The 18,228-nt window shown below is 46.5% G+C and overlaps 1 protein-coding gene across 5 annotated transcripts in view; it reads left to right on the top strand.

The window, feature by feature from the left end:
- Positions 1-18,228, top strand: part of MARK4 (microtubule affinity regulating kinase 4) — a 672,690-nt gene that overhangs the window by 600,630 nt on the left and 53,832 nt on the right. For all 5 annotated transcript variants that reach the window (XM_030220223.1, XM_030220222.1, XM_030220221.1 and 2 more), the window contains 2 exons: positions 6,451-6,550; positions 7,229-7,338. In XM_030220223.1, coding sequence (XP_030076083.1) covers positions 6,451-6,550; positions 7,229-7,338 — 210 coding nt within the window. The remainder of the gene's footprint in view (positions 1-6,450; positions 6,551-7,228; positions 7,339-18,228) is intronic.

Consider the following 18,228-nt stretch of genomic DNA (forward strand, 5'->3'; position numbering starts at 1 on the left):
TTGGTAGATCTCTTCGCATCTCGAGCCAACCACAAAGTCCCTCAGTTCTGTTCCAGGCTTCAGGCCCACGGCAGACTGGCATCGGATGCCTTCCTCCTGGACTGGGGGGAGGGTCTGCTGTATGCTTATCCTCCCATACCTCTGGTGGGGAAGACTTTGTTGAAACTCAAGCAAGACCGAGGCACCATGATTCTGATTGCTCCTTTTTGGCCGCGTCAGATCTGGTTCCCTCTTCTTCTGGAGTTGTCCTCCGAAGAACCGTGGAGATTGGAGTGTTTTCCGACCCTCATCACACAGGACGAAGGTGCGCTTCTGCATCCCAACCTCCGGTCCCTGGCTCTCACGGCCTGGATGTTGAGAGCGTAGACTTTGCCTCTTTGGGTCTGTCAGAGGGTGTCTCCCGCATCTTGCTTGCTTCCAGGAAAGATTCCACTAAGAGGAGTTATTTCTTTCTGTGGAGGAGGTTTGCCGTCTGGTGTGACAGCAAGGCCCTAGATCCTCGCTCTTGTCCTACACAGATCCTGCTTGAATACCTTCTGCACTTGTCTGAGTCCGGTCTCAAGACCAACTCTGTAAGGGTTCACCTTAGTGCAATCAGTGCATACCATTACCGTGTGGAAGGTAAGCCGATCTCAGGACAGCCTTTAGTTGTTCGCTTCATGAGAGGTTTGCTTTTGTCAAAGCCCCCTGTCAAGCTTCCTACAGTGTCATGGGATCTCAATGTCGTTCTCACCCAGCTAATGAAACCTCCTTTTGAGCCACTGAATTCCTGCCATCTGAAGTACTTGACCTGGAAGGTCATTTTCTTGGTGGCAGTTACTTCAGCTCGTAGAGTCAGTGAGCTTCAGGCCCTGGTAGCCCAGGCCCCTTACACCAAATTTTATCATAACAGAGTAGTCCTCCGCACTCACCCTAAGTTCTTGCCAAAGGTTGTGTCGGAGTTCCATCTGAACCAGTCAATTGTCTTGCCAACATTCTTTCCCCGTCCTCATTCCTGCCCTGCTTAACGTCAGCTGCACACATTGGACTGCAAGAGAGCATTGGCCTTCTATCTGGAGCGGACACAGCCCAACAGACAGTCCGCCCAATTGTTTGTTTCTTTTGATCCCAACAGGAGGGGAGTGGCTGTGGGAAAACGCACCATATCCAATTGGCTAGCAGATTGCATTTCCTTCACTTACGCTCAGGCTGGGCTGGCTCTTGAGGGTCATGTCACGGCTCATAATGTTAGAGCCATGGCAGCGTCGGTAGCCCACTTGAAGTCAGCCACTATTGAAGAGATTTGCAAAGCTGCGACGTGGTCTTCTGTCCACACATTCACATCTCATTACTGCCTGCAGCAGGATACCCGACGCGACAGTCGGTTCGGGCAGTCAGTGCTTCAGAATCTGTTCGGGGTTTAGAATCCAACTCCACCCCCCTAGGCCCATGTTTGTTCTGTTCCAGGCTGCACTCTCAGTTAGTTGGTAAATTTTTTAGGTCAATCTCAGTTATGTCCTCGCCGTTGTGAGGCCCAATTGACCATGGTTGTTGTTTTGAGTGAGCCTGGGGGCTAGGGATACCCCATCAGTGAGAACAAGCAGCCTGCTTGTCCTCGGAGAAAGCGAATGCTACATACCTGTAGAAGGTATTCTCCGAGGACAGTAGGCTGATTGTTCTCACAAACCCGCCCGCCTCCCCTTTGGAGTTGTGTCTTCCCTTCTCTTTGTTTTGCTACATATGAGACTGGCCGGCACGAGCCGGTTCGGGCGGGAAGACGGCCGCCTATGCGCGGTGCGCATCGGCGCGCGAGGACTAGCAAAGGACTTTGCTAGAAAGTGTTCCGATTGGAGGGGCTGCCGTGGACGTCACCCATCAGTGAGAACAATCAGCCTGCTGTCCTCGGAGAATACCTTCTACAGGTATGTAGCATTCGCTTTATAGAGAGGAACCATGAAGGAAAAAGGTGACCTTCCTTAACTAGGAGTACCAGTTGGCTCCAGGTCAGCTGAGCATTCAGATTCATGTCTGGTTTTGCCCTTTTTGTATCTGTGGATTTTTAATTCCTCTTTCTCTGAAGTGGAGAAAGCAAATCCAGAGGTACACTTATGGCAAAACCAGGATTGATGCGGTCTGTCCCCAGTGACCTCAAACTTATGAAGGAAGAGCTGAAGGGGGGCTGGAGGTCAGGTTTTGGCCCCTTCTCCTCTTCCTGTTCTTTCCATTTTGTGTTTTCTTCTAAGCATTTAAGAAACCTCTAATTAAAATAATTTTAACAATCACAACCTGCTGCTGTGCCTTTGTTGCCAAAGACTGTAATTAGAGCTAATTGGCTTATGCAAATAATTACATGCTGCAGATGCTATTTCAGGTCCAAGAATGCCAGTTGTAACCTAACATGTTCTGTAATAGGGGGAGGGGAAAATAAGAGGACTGTGAAATATAAGAGGGTCTGCTCCAAAAATGCTGATACCCCAGCATTTATAATATCCTCTATAATTGATGGGATACCAAGAGGGCCATTTGTACAAAACATGATAATTGCATCCTAAAAGGCTTTTTTCCCTTTATTATGTGATATGGTGTAATAAAAATGCCTAGGGATGGTCCTTAGTCCCTGTAGTTTGTGATGTAGTGGAATAAAAAGGATAGAAATGCCAAATGGTGGTCTTTATTCCCTGCCTTGTGATGCAGTAAGATCACAGGAGTAGAAATGGCCAGTTTTGGTCATTTCCTGAAAAGGGGTAATTTGCAAACTATATGCATTGACAAAGACCATGTGCTCTTTTTACCTGCAAACTTTGCACTAAAGCAAAACTATATGTACACTCTCAATTTGAAACATTCCAAAGGTACAAAGTAGAAACATGGAAATAGAGAAGTCAATCCTATCTGCCCTTCCACACCAAGTGCTAAGCTCTATGGTCCATTTCTCTCCCTCAGAAGTGGTCTCTGTTTATCTCATGCTTTCTTGTCAGAGTTCTAATACTGTTCTCTACCACCACTAAAGACAAGCTGTTCCATGCATCCACTGTCCTTTCTGTTAAGAAATATTTCCTTAGATTACTACTTACTTTGCCACCTTTTACCCTCATCCTGTGTCCTCTCTCATACCAAATCTTCTTCTCTATTAAAGTATCTCACTTCTGTGCATTTATATTTTGGAAATACTTAAATGTGTCAAACATATTTATTTGTTTATATTATCTTGATATACTGCCAATTATATGGAGCATATCAAGGTGGTTTACAATAAAAACAATCGGGGAGAAAATAGAAAAGAGGGAAGGGGATTAAAACAAAAATTGGTAGAAAAAAGAGAGGGGCATAAATGGTTTAAAAAGGAAAGGAAGTAAATAAGATTTCTTCAGGCTTGAAAATAAAGGAATGAATTAACTAAATACAAGATTAGAAAGCCAAGTTCTGACCACCTTTATACATTTTTGTATAAGCTCAGAGACCTAAAGCAATGTGCTCCAGAAAAATGGATCTAGATGCTGACTCCCTAGTTATATCCAAATATATTCGAGATAGGGATGAAAGAGTGAGTAAAGCAGACTGAGGAAAGCAAAGAGAACAATTAACAATCAAGTGGTTAGCAAGATAGCAGGGTAAAAGTATATGCAAACCTTTGTGTACCAAGAGAAGTACTATATCATTAATGTGGGCTGAAACTGGTAGCCAATGCTCTACCTTTAAAAAGGGAGAAACACGATGGAAGTTATGTAACAGCTTAACAACTGTGGATTGAATTATCTGAAGACTTTTAATTTAATATTGTGGAATTCTATTATATAAAGAATTACAGTAATCAATTCGTGAAATTACTAAAGTCAAGAGAAGAGATCAGATTTTAGCAGCAGGTTGAAATGGTTTAACAGGTCAAATACAGTGTAAGTTTTTAAAAAATGACCTATCAACAGGATCATTAAAAGCATTAAAGATCATTTCAAGTCAAAGATTACACCAAGATCACATGCATCCTTCTCAAAGGGCAAGAAAAGTTCCTTAATGATAAGATCTGAAGGTGTGAGAGAGCAAAGATTCTTAGGGTTCAAAAATAACCAATTCTCTTGCAACAAGTTGTGAGAGCTTCAAGACATGCAGTCAGACTGATGGTATCAGAAAAGACAGGAAAGGTAAACTAAAATTTGTATAACATTATGGGCTAAAGCCTATAGATTTACTAAGTAAAAGAAGAGGAACTAAGAAAATATTGAAAAGCATGGGTGCTAGTATAGAACTTTGAAGTACCCCATACAAGGTGGGAAATGGATCAGAATAGTTGGGGGTCTGTTTACGAAGCAGTGCTAGTGGCTGTCCATGTGCTAATGCCAACACGGCACTAGTGCATGGACAGTTGCTAGAGCTGCTTAGTAAACTGGGATGTTAGTTACGCAAGTGGTTCCCAAACCTGGTCCTATTCCGTTAATATGATTGCCATGATATTCTTATGCACCTTATCTGTATCTATATTCTGAAATTCTTATTCTATTAATGTAATTGTCGTTGTAAAATATTGTAAGCCACATTGAGCCTGCAAATAGGTGGGAAAATGTGGGATACAAATGCAGCAAATAAATAAAAATATACATAAATAAAAATACAGTTCTGTCATATCACTTGACCTTTTGTCATCTTTTGACTTGGTTGATTATGACCTGCAATTGCATAGTTTGAACAGTCTTGGTATGTCTCATATCGCAGCTATCCATATTTGTGAAGAAACTCAGTGACTCCCAAACCTGGTCCTGGAGGCACACCAGCCAGTCAGATTTTCGGATATCCACAATGAATATTTATGAGAGAGATCTGCATGCAGTGGAGGCAGTGCATGCAAATCTCTCTCATGAGTATTCATTGTGGATAGTCTGAAAACCTGACTGGCTGGTGTGCCTCCAGGACCAGGTTTGGGAGTCACTGAGTTTCTTCACAAATATGATAGCTGCGATATGAGACATACCAAGACTGTTCAAACTATGCAATTGCAGGTCATAATCAACCAAGTCAAAAGATGACAAAAGGTCAAGTGATATGACAGAACTGTATTTTTATTTATGTATATTTTTATTTATTTGCTGCATTTGTATCCCACATTTTCCCACCTATTTGCAGGCTCAATGTGGCTTACAATATTTTACAACGACAATTTCATTAATAGAATAAGAATTTCAGAATATAGATACAGATAAGGTGCATAAGAATATCATGGCAATCATATTAACGGAATAGGAAATACAGAATTATTACAAATAAGGTGTATAAGAATGTCATGTAGGATTAGAAGTGGATAAATAGATAAAACATAACATAATCATATCAGGACAAGATATAATATTCAGTAATGAGGATGTAATTAAAATAAACAGAATAGAAGGGTGTAGTTTAGGAGTCAGTTCGTTATGGGGGTTAATTTAATTATACATTGCTGCTAGTAATGTTTCTGTGCTGTGGTTTTGATGAAATACTGCTTGCTTTTCTTCCAAAGTATTCATATTTAGATCTTTATATAAATTAAACCCACCAAAAGCCTAGAGTATCCTAGAGACTCCTTCAGAAAGGTTTAAGGAATGTAAATTGATGTAGTCAGGAACCAAGCCATCAGAGCTAGAGAATAGGGGTCCGGATGGAGGAAGGACCCCTCGTTCTGTGTTATTAGGGTTGGAAAAGGATCTAACCTCAATTGTTCTTTGGATGATAACTCTAGGAGAAGAAGAAACCAGATTTGACACAGCCAGTAGGGAGCAATTAGAATCATGGTCCCTTGGTGTCGAGTTTTCCCTATGAGAGGAAGTGGGGGAAAGGTATATAAGATGTCTGTTCCCCAACGGAGTAAGAAGGCATCTGGGGCTGTACGGTTAGGAGCATATATCCTGGAAGAAAAGTGAGGAAGCTTGTTTTGAGGAAAAGTGAACAGGCCTATTGTTGGGGTCCCCCACTGCAGGAATATTCAAGGAACTACAGAGATGCTGAGAGACCGTTTGTGAGGCTGAAGGAATCTGCTCAATTTGTCTGCTACAGCATTTTGTGTGCCAGCTAGGGGGAGGGGTAGCCTTCACGTACCTGCTTTTATAGTACTATTTTATTGGGCAGACTGGTTTGTCCATTGTGGGCTTTATCTGCTGTCATCCATTGTTTTACTATGGAAAAGATAGGAATTATTATTATTAGCATTTGTATAGCACTACCAGACGCATGGAGCACTGAACACCTGATACAAAGAGACAGTCCCTGCTCAAAAGAGCTTATAATCTAAATAATACAGACAGAAAAGACAGTTACGGGTGAGGGAAGTAATGGGAGCTAAAAAGCAGCAGTGAAAAGGTAGGAATGTCTGAAGATGGTCTTTCTTCCTCGGCCTTTATGACATGGTAATATAGAAGAAATTCTCCAGTGATAGAATGGCATGGAGGGAATGCCTTTGATGAATGACTAGTTGCAGACTTTTGTTCTGTTTTCTTTCCTTCACAGCAAATCATGAAAGATAAATGGATAAACATTGGTTATGAGGGGGATGACCTGAAGCCATACAGAGAACCAGAAGAAGATTTTGGAGACACTAAACGTATCGGTAAGTGTTACCACCCCCAGTTCCTTCATAAGATAGGGTAAAAAAGAGACTGCTGTTGGAGCTGGAGGACTCGGCTGACTGATTAATGTCATGGTAAGGGAAATTTTGGGATATATAGGGTGGGAGTCAAGGACATCTCAAAAACCCCAGTGAATGGCTTTGGGTTTGATAGATTTTTCCATAAGACAACCTGTAAGATTTTGACTGTAGTTAACCAAATTATAAAATGTCCTTTATATGAGACAGCTTACTGCCCACTGGTCCATGTCTAGTCCAATTTAATGCAAGATAGGCTGCACTAGGATGCTTCAGCAGAATGTACTGGCAAGGTGATTATCATAAGTAATCAGAAGGCATCCTCTTCCCCCTCTCTCCATGCTGTCTTTCATCCTTTCCCTTCACTGGTCCACACACTCTCCCTCCTTCAAGAGTTTCATTTTATCCCCTCTATACTCTCCTATGTATTCCCTCCCCCACATTCTGTTACTCTCTTCTGTCCACCAATGGTTTGCCTACTCACACTTTCCATGCTTTCCCTTGTTTCCTCTCTGTCCCCTTGCACTTTTTCCTTTCATCCTGCCATTGCAGTTTCACTCTCACTTTTCCTCCACCCTCTTTTGTTCTCTTAATTTCTGTTTGTCATTCTTGCTTTTACACATTCCCTTTTCTCCCCTGCAGATGTGATGGTGGGAATGGGGTACACACGGGATGAGATCCAAGAGGCTCTGAGCACCCAGAAATACAATGAAGTGACTGCAACATACCTCCTGCTGGGCAGGAAGAATGAGGTAAGGAACTATGGACTAAAGGAGTGAGTTAATCTTAGGAGCCCTATACCACTTCCTTCATTTTATTCTTGTCAGCCTTATTTGAAAGGTAGGTCCCAGGGTGGATAGGAGGAAGAGGGCTAGCCACCTGACAGGACCTGCAGTTCCAATTTCTGCAAAAAAAAAAATTGGATATTAAAAGTAGTGAAATGTAATAAGATAAAAACCAATGGCGCTCGATTTTGAAGCAGATGGATCTCTCATACTGGCCAGAAAATCACCCACCTGCTGAAAATATTCAAATCGTGATTTTTGAAAGGCAGAATTTGGACATCCTACACTGCAGTTCATCTACATAGTAAGGAGGCATGTTGTGGGCATGTTTAGTGCAGGACTAGGGAGGGCCCAAATTTAGGCCGGCTAACAGCAGTAATCGAATGGGAAGAAACGTCTAAGTCAAAAAAGAAGGGCATCCTAAGTTAAATCTGTTTCAATCACATCTAAGGATAGTGATAGGAGTGTACTACCGTCCACCTGGCCAGGATGAAGAAACAGATGTAGAAATGTTATCAGAAATTAGGGAGGCTAACAAACTGGGGAACACGATAATAATGGGTGATTTCAATTACTCCGATATTGACTGGATAAATGTAACATCAGTGCATGCTAGAGAGGTGAAATTCCTTGATGGAATCAAGGACTACTTTATGGAGCAGCTGATTCAGGAGCCAACAAGAGGAGGAACAATTCTAGACCTAGTCCTTAGTGGAGCAAATGATCTTATGCAGGAGGTAATGAGGCTGGGGCCTCTTGATAACAGTGATCATAACATGGTCAGATTTGATATAAGCTCTGGAGTAAGTACACAAAGGAAATCCAATACGTTAGCATTTAACTTTCAAAAAGGAGACTATGATAAAATGAGAAGAACGGTGAAAAATAATTTAGAGGAGCAGCTGCGAAAGTCAAAAATTTATATCAGGCGTGGATGCTGTTCAAAAATACCATCCTGGAAGCCCAGGCCAAATACATTCTGTGTATTAAAAAAGGAGGAAGGAAGACCAAATGACAGCCGGCATGATTAAAAAGTGAGGTGAAGAAAGCTATTAGAGCTAAAAGAAAATCTTTCAGAACATGGAAGAAGGATCCAACTGAAAATAATAGGAAACTGCATAAAGAATGTCAAGTCAAATGCAAAGCGCTGATAAACCGCCCACTGCCAACTAGACACCTGCCCCAACTATATAATGACCCCCCCCCCCCCAATCAATATGTCACAGAACTCACAGACCACCTTAATTATCTATTCAAAAAAGGCCTATTCCCACAGGACAGAGGAAATATCCTACTAACTCCCATCCCAAAAGACACCAAAAAAAGAGTAGAAGACACCTCGAATTATAGACCGATAGCATCCATACCCCTAACAACCAAATTGACAGAAGGCATAGTCGCCAAACAACTAACAGAATACCTCACTGATTTCAGCATACTGCATGAATCTCAATCTGGCTTCAGACCTCAGCACAGTGCAGAAACAATACTAACCACACTCCTGACCAGATTCAAGCAGGAAATAGCAAGGGGTAAAAACATCCTCCTACTCCAATTTGACCTATCAAGCGCATTCGATATGGTCGACCACCACATACTACTGAGAATCCTCGACAAGATAGGAATTGCAGGAAAAGTACTCTCCTGGATCAAGAGATTTCTGACATCCAAACATACCAAGTCAAATGAAACTCAGATATATCTCCACCTTGGAAAGCGGAATGTGGAGTACCACAAGGATCACCGCTCTCACCTATATTATTCAACCTAATGATGACACCACTGGCTAAATCTCTATCCAAACAAGGCCTAATCCATTTCTCTACGCAGATGACATCACCATCTATATTCCCTTCAAACAGAACCCCACAGAAATCACCAAGGAAATAATAAACAGCATGAACATCATGGAATCCTGGACATCGGCATTCAAGTTAAAACTCAATAGAGATAAAACTCCATGTCTCATTCTCTCGTCCCAATACAATAATGTTCCCCCCTCGGCAATTAACACACAGGGTTCAGCCCTCCCAATCTCAGACCACTTAAAAATCTTAGTCATAACAATTGACCACAACCTAACGCTAGAAAGCCAAGCTAAGAACACGACCAAGAAAATGTTCCACACTATGTGGAAGCTGAAACGTATAAAACCTTACTTTCCCAGGGATTCATTCCGCAGCATGATCCAAACCATAGTGCTATCCCATGTAGACTACTGCAATAGTATTTACGTAGGCTGCAAAGATCAAATCATAAGAAAACTACAGACAGCACAAAACACAGCTGCCAGACTCATCTTCGGAAAAACACGCTTCGAAAGTGCAAAACCCCTCCTAAGAAGCTTACATTGGCTTCCTATTAAAGCTCGCATAACATTCAAAATATGCACAATAGTCCACAGAATCATCTACGGACTCACACCAGATTACATGACGGAACTTATCGATCTACCATTAAGAAACGTGACGAGAACAGCAAGAACCTACCTAACCCTTCACTACCCCAATTGCAAAGATATAAATTACAAATCTTCACATGCCACCAGCCTCTCCTTTATAGGCACACAACTTTGAAACTCACTACCCAAAGACCTGAAACTCACAGAAAACTACCTACAATTCAGAAAAAAACTGAAAACACAACTTTTCAAGAAGTCTTTCCTCCCTGGATCTGCCTAATCCCACACCACCATACACCACGAAAAGTTCAGAAATGGAAAACAAATAATATTAACCTCTCTTACAACATGCTAATATATCAACCTAAGCATTTATTGTACTTTTGTATTATGTACTAGACTTCTACAAATCTAAATTTTGTAACCGCCTTTTAGCAATATGTAAGCCACATTGAACCTGCCATATGGTGGGAAAGTGTGGGATACAAATGCAATAAATAAGTGAGGAAGGCAAAGAGAGACTTTGAAAAGAAGATTGTGTTGGAGGCAAAAACGCATTGTAAAAGGTTTTTAGGTATATTAAAAGCAAGAAGCTGGCAAAAGAATCGGTTGGACCGCTAGATGACCGAGGGGTAAAAGGGGCACTCAGGGAAAACAAAGCCATAGCGTAGAGATAAAATGAATTCTTTGCTTCGGTCTTCACCGAGGAAGATGTGGGAGAGATACCAGTTCCAGAAATGGTATTCAATGCTGACGAGTCAGAGAAACTAAATGAAAGATGTAATGGGGCAATTTGACAAATTGAAGAGTAGCAAATCTGGACCAGATGATATATATCTCAGAGTATTGATAGAATTGAAAAATGATCGCAGAAACTGGAAGGGAGGGGGCGGGCGGACACTGAAACTGGGAGAGAGGGAGGGAGGGGGCCCCTGGCACACACACTCATTCTCACACTCTCGCACACGGTCTCACTCTCTGTCACACATACTCACACATTCACTCTCTGTCACACACTCAGAGGAAAACCTGGCTAGCGCCAGTTTCATTTGAGTCCGAAACGGGCCTTTTTTTCCTAGTATACGGTTCAGACTTCTCCTTTTGACCTACAAGTGCATCCACTCCGCAGCTCCTCAGTACCTTTCCGCTCTCATCTCTCCCTACACTCCTCCCCGTGAACTTCGTTCGCTGGGTAAATGTCTCCTGTCGTCCCCCTTCTCCCCCACTGCTAACTCCCGGCTCCGTTCCTTCTATCTCGCTGCTCCCTATGCCTGGAATAGACTCCCTGAGCCAGTACGTCAGGCTCAGTCTCTGGCTGTCTTCAAGTCTAGGCTTAAAGCCCACCTCTTTGCTACTGCTTTCGACTCCTAACCATGACTCTCTTACTCAACACCTTCACTTATCACCCTTACCACTGCAATTTCCCCACCCCTAGCTGTCTGTTCGTCTGTCCAATTTAGATTGTAAGCTCTGTTGAGCAGGGACTGTCTTTTCATGTTCATTTGTACAGCGCTGCGTAAGTCTAGTAGCGCTATAGAAATGTTTAATAGTAGTAGTAGTAAAATCAAGCATGGTACAAGGAGGAAGTGACATCACGAACCTGGATGGCCGCCTAGGTCTATAGCTCTGACGTAACCCTTTTCTTTATAGCTAAAATAGCAATTGTTTGCCCTTGGAAACGGGTCAGATTTACCTCACAACAATCCCTGTGCAGTAAGGACATGTCTGCGGTGTTCCAATTCGCTAGATATAGCGACAGCTCGGAGGGAGAATGATCGCCCCTCGGACCGACAAGGGGGCTGGACACCGCGACGCCATGTGCTATCCTCGGCTCCCGTATCTCACTCGGACTCGACTCTGCAATGTCAATGCCTGATACCGGCAAAGTTCCATCTAAACGCGGGATCTCTAAGGATTTAACAAAGTTTTTAACAGAGATCCGCGAGGCGCTAAAAGCATCCAAAGAAGAAATCTTGGAAAAGATGGAGGGCCTGAGCGTAGACCTCCGGGAGATGGGAGGCCACGTAGAAGACTTGGAAGCGCGGGTTGATGATCAAGCGGAGAAGCTAATCGAGATGGAGACCCGACTTTCGCAGGTGCTGGCGAACTACGCGGAATTACAGTTCAAATTGGATGACTTGGAAAATCGGGGACGCCGTAATAACAAGGTTCCGAGGGGTCCTAGAAGTGGCAGAGCAGGAGGATGTTGCCACGATAGTTAAATTGCTTTGTGGCAAGCTCCTTGGGAATACTGAAATCGCCATCGAGCGCTGGGGAAGCGACAGGATAACCGCCCAAGAGATCTGGTGGTTTGTTTCTCTTCTTTTAGCGCCAAGGAACAGGTGTTGCAGCGGGTGCGGCAAGTACAGCACATTGAGTATAATGAAGCCCAAGTTCGGGTGTTTCAAGACCTGTCGCTGCATATGCTAACATTGCGCCATGAAATGAAACCAGCCTTAGATGTCCTAATAAAAAACAAGATTCCCTACCGTTGGGCATTTCCTTTCGCCCTTTGCTTTACGGTGGGAGGGCGTCTGCATCGAATTCGCTCTTACGCTGAAGTTTGGAGGATCCTACATGCAGAGGGCTTGGTATCAACGGATGCCCCACCAGCTGCAATAGCCACTACAACGAAGGCTAAACTTCAAAAGTGGACACGAGTTCCGGGCAAGTCCAAGAATGCCAGAAATGGAACTTGACAGAAGAAAAAGGGGTGGAGAGGGCCCAATGTCAAGAGATCAGTCACCACACTCAAGGGTAAGATGCTCCAGAAAAATCTTTATTGAGTGTGGTGACTGATCTCTTGACATTGGGCCCTCTCCGCCCCTTTTTCTTCTGTTGTGTTCGATTGCTGTGGGGAGTGTGGACCCCACTCTGTTTTTCAGAAATGGAACTTGAACAAACTGTCAGTCAATGCCTTTTTGCCTATGTATCATTCATTATTTTTTGTGTTATGCAGGCCACTTTGAATAGAGTGATGGTTCCTGCTATCCTGTTTGAGTCATATGACTTGTAAGTTAGATGTAATGGAGATGTATGAATAGATGAGTGAGAGGGGGGAAATGGGGGGTAGGAATGGATGTGTGGGTAATCTGGAGTTGGGGGGTTCACATTGATAGGCGTGGTAAGGTATAAATTGGGATGAGGGTTGCGGGTAGGACTGGTTCTGGGTGGTTGCTACAGGTTTGTGGGCTCTTTCTCTGATATATCCTAGATAGGGCGTTATGTCCTTTTCTAGAGGAGGTTGTGGGGGGGGGGGAGGATGGGAGGAGAAGTTAGGGAGCTATCTAGGGGGATGTGTGCTGTAGGGTGGTATTGGGTGGGGTGTGGGAGGGTTAGGGTGGGGAGATTTGGAGGGGAGAGGGGGGTTTTAAAGGTATTGATGATTTGCAAGGTACTCTCATTTTGTCAGACATGAGTCCGGTTCAGTGCAGGTTCTATGGTAGATTTTAAAATACTCACCTATAATGTAAAAGGGCTGAACTCTCCATATAAATGACATGCCCTTCAGAGTGAACTACGCTTGATGAATCCACAGGTGGTGTTTTTGCAGGAAACTCACTTGTTAAAACGATATGAGAGTCTATTGCCTTCTAAGTTGTATCCGGGAGTGTACTGTGCTTCGGATGCAAAGGGCACTAAGAAGAGAGGGGTAGGCATTCTATTTCATAAAGATGTACAGGTACAGCTCTTGCATGTGAAGAGGGATTATGAAGGGCAGTTCCTTTTTCTGCGTATTATGTTGGAGCAGGAGGAGTTCACTTTGGCTAGTGTATACGCGCCTAACGAGCGGCAGGAGGAGTTCTTTGCGCGCCTTCAAAGGAATCTCCAGAATTTTGCTCGGGACAAGGTTGTCTTGGCAGGAGACTTCAACGTCACTATGCAGCCTGGGATGGATAGATCAGCTCCTCCTGCTCCGACTGACTATAAAATTTCCCAGGCCTTGAGAAATCTGGTGGAAGGTCTAGGCCTGTATGACGGGTGGAGGCTGGGGCATCCCAGGGGTAGGGACTATACCTTCTACTCTCAAGTGCACCTTTCATATTCCAGGCTAGACTATGTGTTTTTGGATAAAACTCTGTCGGAAAGGGGGAGAGATGCGTTCATTGGTCATATTACTATCTCTGACCACGCTCCGACGTGGGCCATAATTCCCACTTTGAGGGAGGTGTCTTGTCTGCAAGGTAGGTGAGCCCTTAGGTCCCGCGAGGCCCCGAGGGACCTCAAAGGACAGCCGTGCAACCCCAAGTCTTCACCCGCGGCGACCGCCGTTCACCAAGGGTTGAGCCCCCAGCTGCAGGCGGTCAACTGGACTTCAGGAACCGCGGGGTGCCGAACTGACCCGGACAGGGACCAGGAGAGCAGAGGGCAGATGGAGAATGAGGACATTCACAGACAGGCAATAGTTCTGGGCCGGCAGCTGACAGCATAGTCAAGATCAGGCAAGAGGTCGAGGCAGGCGGCTAGCAGGGAAAACCAGGAACAGTCCAAAAGTCAAAACCGGAAGAACAAGGAAAACAACGGAGCACAGGAACCAACGGAGACTGGCCTTGGGAACAGAACCTGAAGCAATGTTCTAGCTCAGTCCCCTTCCTTAAATACTGTTCAGCATCAGCCGCCCCGCCCCCGTAGGTACAGCCAACCAATCCGGACCTGGTTATCGACAGAGCCTTTCTGATTGGCTCTGTCTGATTCCCCAGGCGGGACCACCAACCTGGCCTCCCAATCCAGCACCTCAGAGGCGGAGCTCTGGGCCCTCGCGCCCGGAAGAGAAGAAGACGCCGGCCATCGCGCCTCGGCGCCGCCTCTTTCAGCGGCGCAAACATAGCCCCCACAGCCGGCGACCAAGAGACCGGCGGCCACAATCGCCGGCCTCTGGCCTCGGCCGGAACGGCCATCACTGCGGCGGGCCCCGGCTCCCCGCCGCGGCCTCCGGACCACCGACCCTCGCCGCGGTGGATGCTGGCTCCCGCCCCCCGCGGCGGAGGAGCCGAAAGGAGCGACGGACGCGACAGTATCCCCCCCGAATGCCCCCCTCCTCCTGGGGCCAAGTTTATGAGGATATCGATCATGGAAGGCCCTTACCAACTCTGGAGCATGTACATTGGTAGCCGGTTCCCAGGAATTGTCTTCAGGACCGAAATGCTTCCATGATAACAGGTAGAGCAGCTCTCCCCGACACCTCTTGGAGTCAATGATTTCTTCGACCTCATATTCGGGATCGGGGTCAGCCTCCGGAACAACAGACTCTTTATTCTGTGGATGCCATTTGGACCCCCGGAAGCTCTTCAGCAGAGAAATATGGAAGGCATTATGAACCCGCAGAGTACTAGGTAGCCGCAGGCGGTATGTCACCGCTCTGATCCGAGACTGGATAGCAAACGGCCCGATGTACTGTGGCCCCAACCTCCGAGAGGGTACCCGGAGCCTTAGGTATTTAGTGCTTAACTATACCTTTTGCCCCGGTTGCAACACCGGGGCGGGACGCCGGTGTCGGTCAGCAAACGACTTGTACTTGGCGGCCACTCTTTGTAGTTGTTCTCGGGCCATATTCCAGACTTCCTGCAGGTCCGCCAGGGTTCGAGTAACCATGGGCGTAGAGGAGTCAACGGGAATGGGTGATGGAAGCCGCGGGTGTTGTCCATAAACCATGAAAAACGGAGATTGCCCAGAGGCGGAATGTTCACTGTGGTTGTAGGCGAACTCGGCCCACGGAAGAAGGGATGCCCAGTTGTCTTGCCGCTTGTTGACAAAGGCCCGCAAGAACCCTTTCAACGTTTAGTTAATCCGTTCAACCATCCCGTTGGTCTGTGGATGGTAGGCAGAGGAGAAATGGGTAACAACCCCCAGAGCAGAACACAGGGCTCTCCAGAATTGTGAAGTGAACTGGGCTCCACGGTCACTGATGATCCTGACTGGTAGCCCATGGAGCCGGAAAATATGCTGGATGAACTGTTGGGCTAACAGAGCTGCCGACGGAAGCCCTGGCAAGGGAACGAAATGTGCCATATGGGAGAACCGGTCTACCACAACCCAAATCACGGTGTGCCCCTGGGAGCGGGGAAGGTCCGTAATGAAATCTATAGACAATTCCTCCCAGGGAACTGCAGGAATGGGCAAAGGCTGCAGGTCTCCCCAGGGGCGCCCTACCACAGACTTGGTCCGGACACAGATAGGGCAGGTCGTGACAAACCGAAGGATATCTTGCCTCATGTGAGGCCACTGGTACTGTCGAGAAATCAGACGAAGGGTCTTTTGGAACCCAAAATGTCCAGCCCATACAGAAGAATGTCCCCAACGCATTACCTTTCCCCGGTCCTGTGGAGGCACAAGCTTCCGCAACGAGGTGACCCCTCCCGGGGCCGCACTGAGGCAGAGTGGATCCAACATAGGATGAGGCTCTTCAATGTCCTCTGAAGCTTCAAAGGCTCGGGAGAGGGAGTCCGCAGGGGTATTCTGGGCAGCTGACCGGAATACCAGTTGAAACCGGAACCTGGCGAAAAACAGCGACCAGCGGGCTTGCCGCGGATTCAGCCTTTGGGTCTCCTGCAGATACAAGAAATTCTTATGGTCCGTAATCACCGTAAACCGGTGCTCTGCCCCCTCCAGCAAATGTCTCCACTCTTGCAGAGCTAACTTCAAGGCTAGCAGTTCTCTGTCTCCCACAGTATAATTACGTTCCGCTGGGGAGAACTTACGGGAGAAGAAGAAGCAAGGTTGACGCCGGCCCTTGGCGTTAATTTGGGAGAGGACTGCCCTGGCGCCCAAAGCAGAAGCGTCCACCTCTACCACAAAAGGCTTGTCAGGATCCGGAGCCTGAAGGATGGGAGCAGATTCAAAGGCTTTCTTCAATAGACCAAATGCTGCTTGCGCCTCAGCTGGCCAGTTTCGGACATCCGCATGCTTCTTAGTGAGCGCTGTCAAAGGAGCTGTCAGTTGCGAATAGTGAGGAATAAATTGACGGTAGTAATTCGCAAACCCCAGGAACCGTTGCAACGCCTTCAGGCCCTGGGGTTGAGGCCATTCCCGGATAGCGCGAAGTTTATCTGGATCCATTTGCAGACCTCCCGGTAACAGAATATGTCCCAGAAAAGGCAGAGACTGCTGATGAAAGGAGCATTTGCCTAGCTTGGCAAACAAGCGGAATTGTCGTAGGCGCTGAAGAACAGTTCGAACGTGGGTCACATGCTCCAGGGGATCTTTGGAAAAGATCAGGATGTCATCTAGGTAAACAATTACCGTAGCATACAGCAGGTCCTCAAGGGCGAAATTTATGAACCTCTGGAACACTGCGGGAGCGTTGCACAGGCCGAAGGGCATCACCCGATACTCGAAGTGCCCCTCGTGCGTATTAAATGCAGTTTTCCATTCGTCCCCCTGCCGGATACGGACCAAGTTGTAGGCCCCACGGAGATCCAACTTGGTGAAGATCTGGGCCCCCTGCAGCCGATCAAACAACTCTGGAATAAGGGGCAGAGGGTATCGGTCCTTCACAGTGATGGCATTTAGGTCCCGGTAGTCAATACAGGGCCGCATGGAGCCATCTTTCTTGGTCACAAAAAAGAATCCTGCCCCGGCAGGGGATGTGGAGGGACGGATGAACCCTTTCTGGAGATTCTCCCGGATATAGACTTGCATAACCTTCGATTCCTCTCGGGACAGAGTATAGAGACGGCCCCGAGGTGGCATCTTGTCAGCCATCAAATTAATAGCACAATCAAAGGATCGATGTGGCGGCAGTACATCCGCTTCCACGGGACTAAACACATCCGCGAACTCCCGGTACTCCTCTGGCAGAGCGGCTTGACAGGCTAACACAGTTCTAGGGGTAGCTACTACCGCGGGACAGCTGGATTCCCGGCCCTTCAAACAGGCCTCAGTGCAGGCACCACCCCAGGCCTGAATCTTTTCTAAAGTCCAATCTATGACAGGGGTGTGGCGCCGTAACCAGGGCAGGCCCAGTACCACAGGATGAATGGTGTGGGGTAAGATCAGAAATTGAGCCTCCTCACGGTGATCCTCCCCCACCTGAAGCCCCAAAAATGGAGTCACCTCTGTGATAGGCTGGGGTAACGCTGTACCCTGGATGGATGTCACTTGCAGAGCAGGTCGGTAGGGCAGTGTGGGCCATTCCATCTGCCGCAAGAGTTCCTGGCAAATGAAATTTCCCCCGGCCCCGGAATCCAAGAGGGCACGGGTGTGAACCATCGTCTCCTGCCACCGCAAAGTTACCGGAAGAGTTATCAGCTGGTCGGGTAGGGGAGTAGAGTGCCCCAAGACCCCTCCCCTTAGGGCGCCTTGGGAGTGGCGTTTCCCGGCCATGCGGGGCAAGTGCGAATGAAATGACCAGCCTCGCCGCAATACAGGCAAAGACCGCCCCGCAGATGTTGAGTCCTTTCCGACAGAGTCAGTCGTTGGCGGCCGATAACCATAGGTTCTTCAGAAGTCTCCCTAGG

This window comes from Microcaecilia unicolor, chromosome 11, assembly GCF_901765095.1.
Source record: "Microcaecilia unicolor chromosome 11, aMicUni1.1, whole genome shotgun sequence".
NCBI lineage: Eukaryota > Metazoa > Chordata > Amphibia > Gymnophiona > Siphonopidae > Microcaecilia > Microcaecilia unicolor.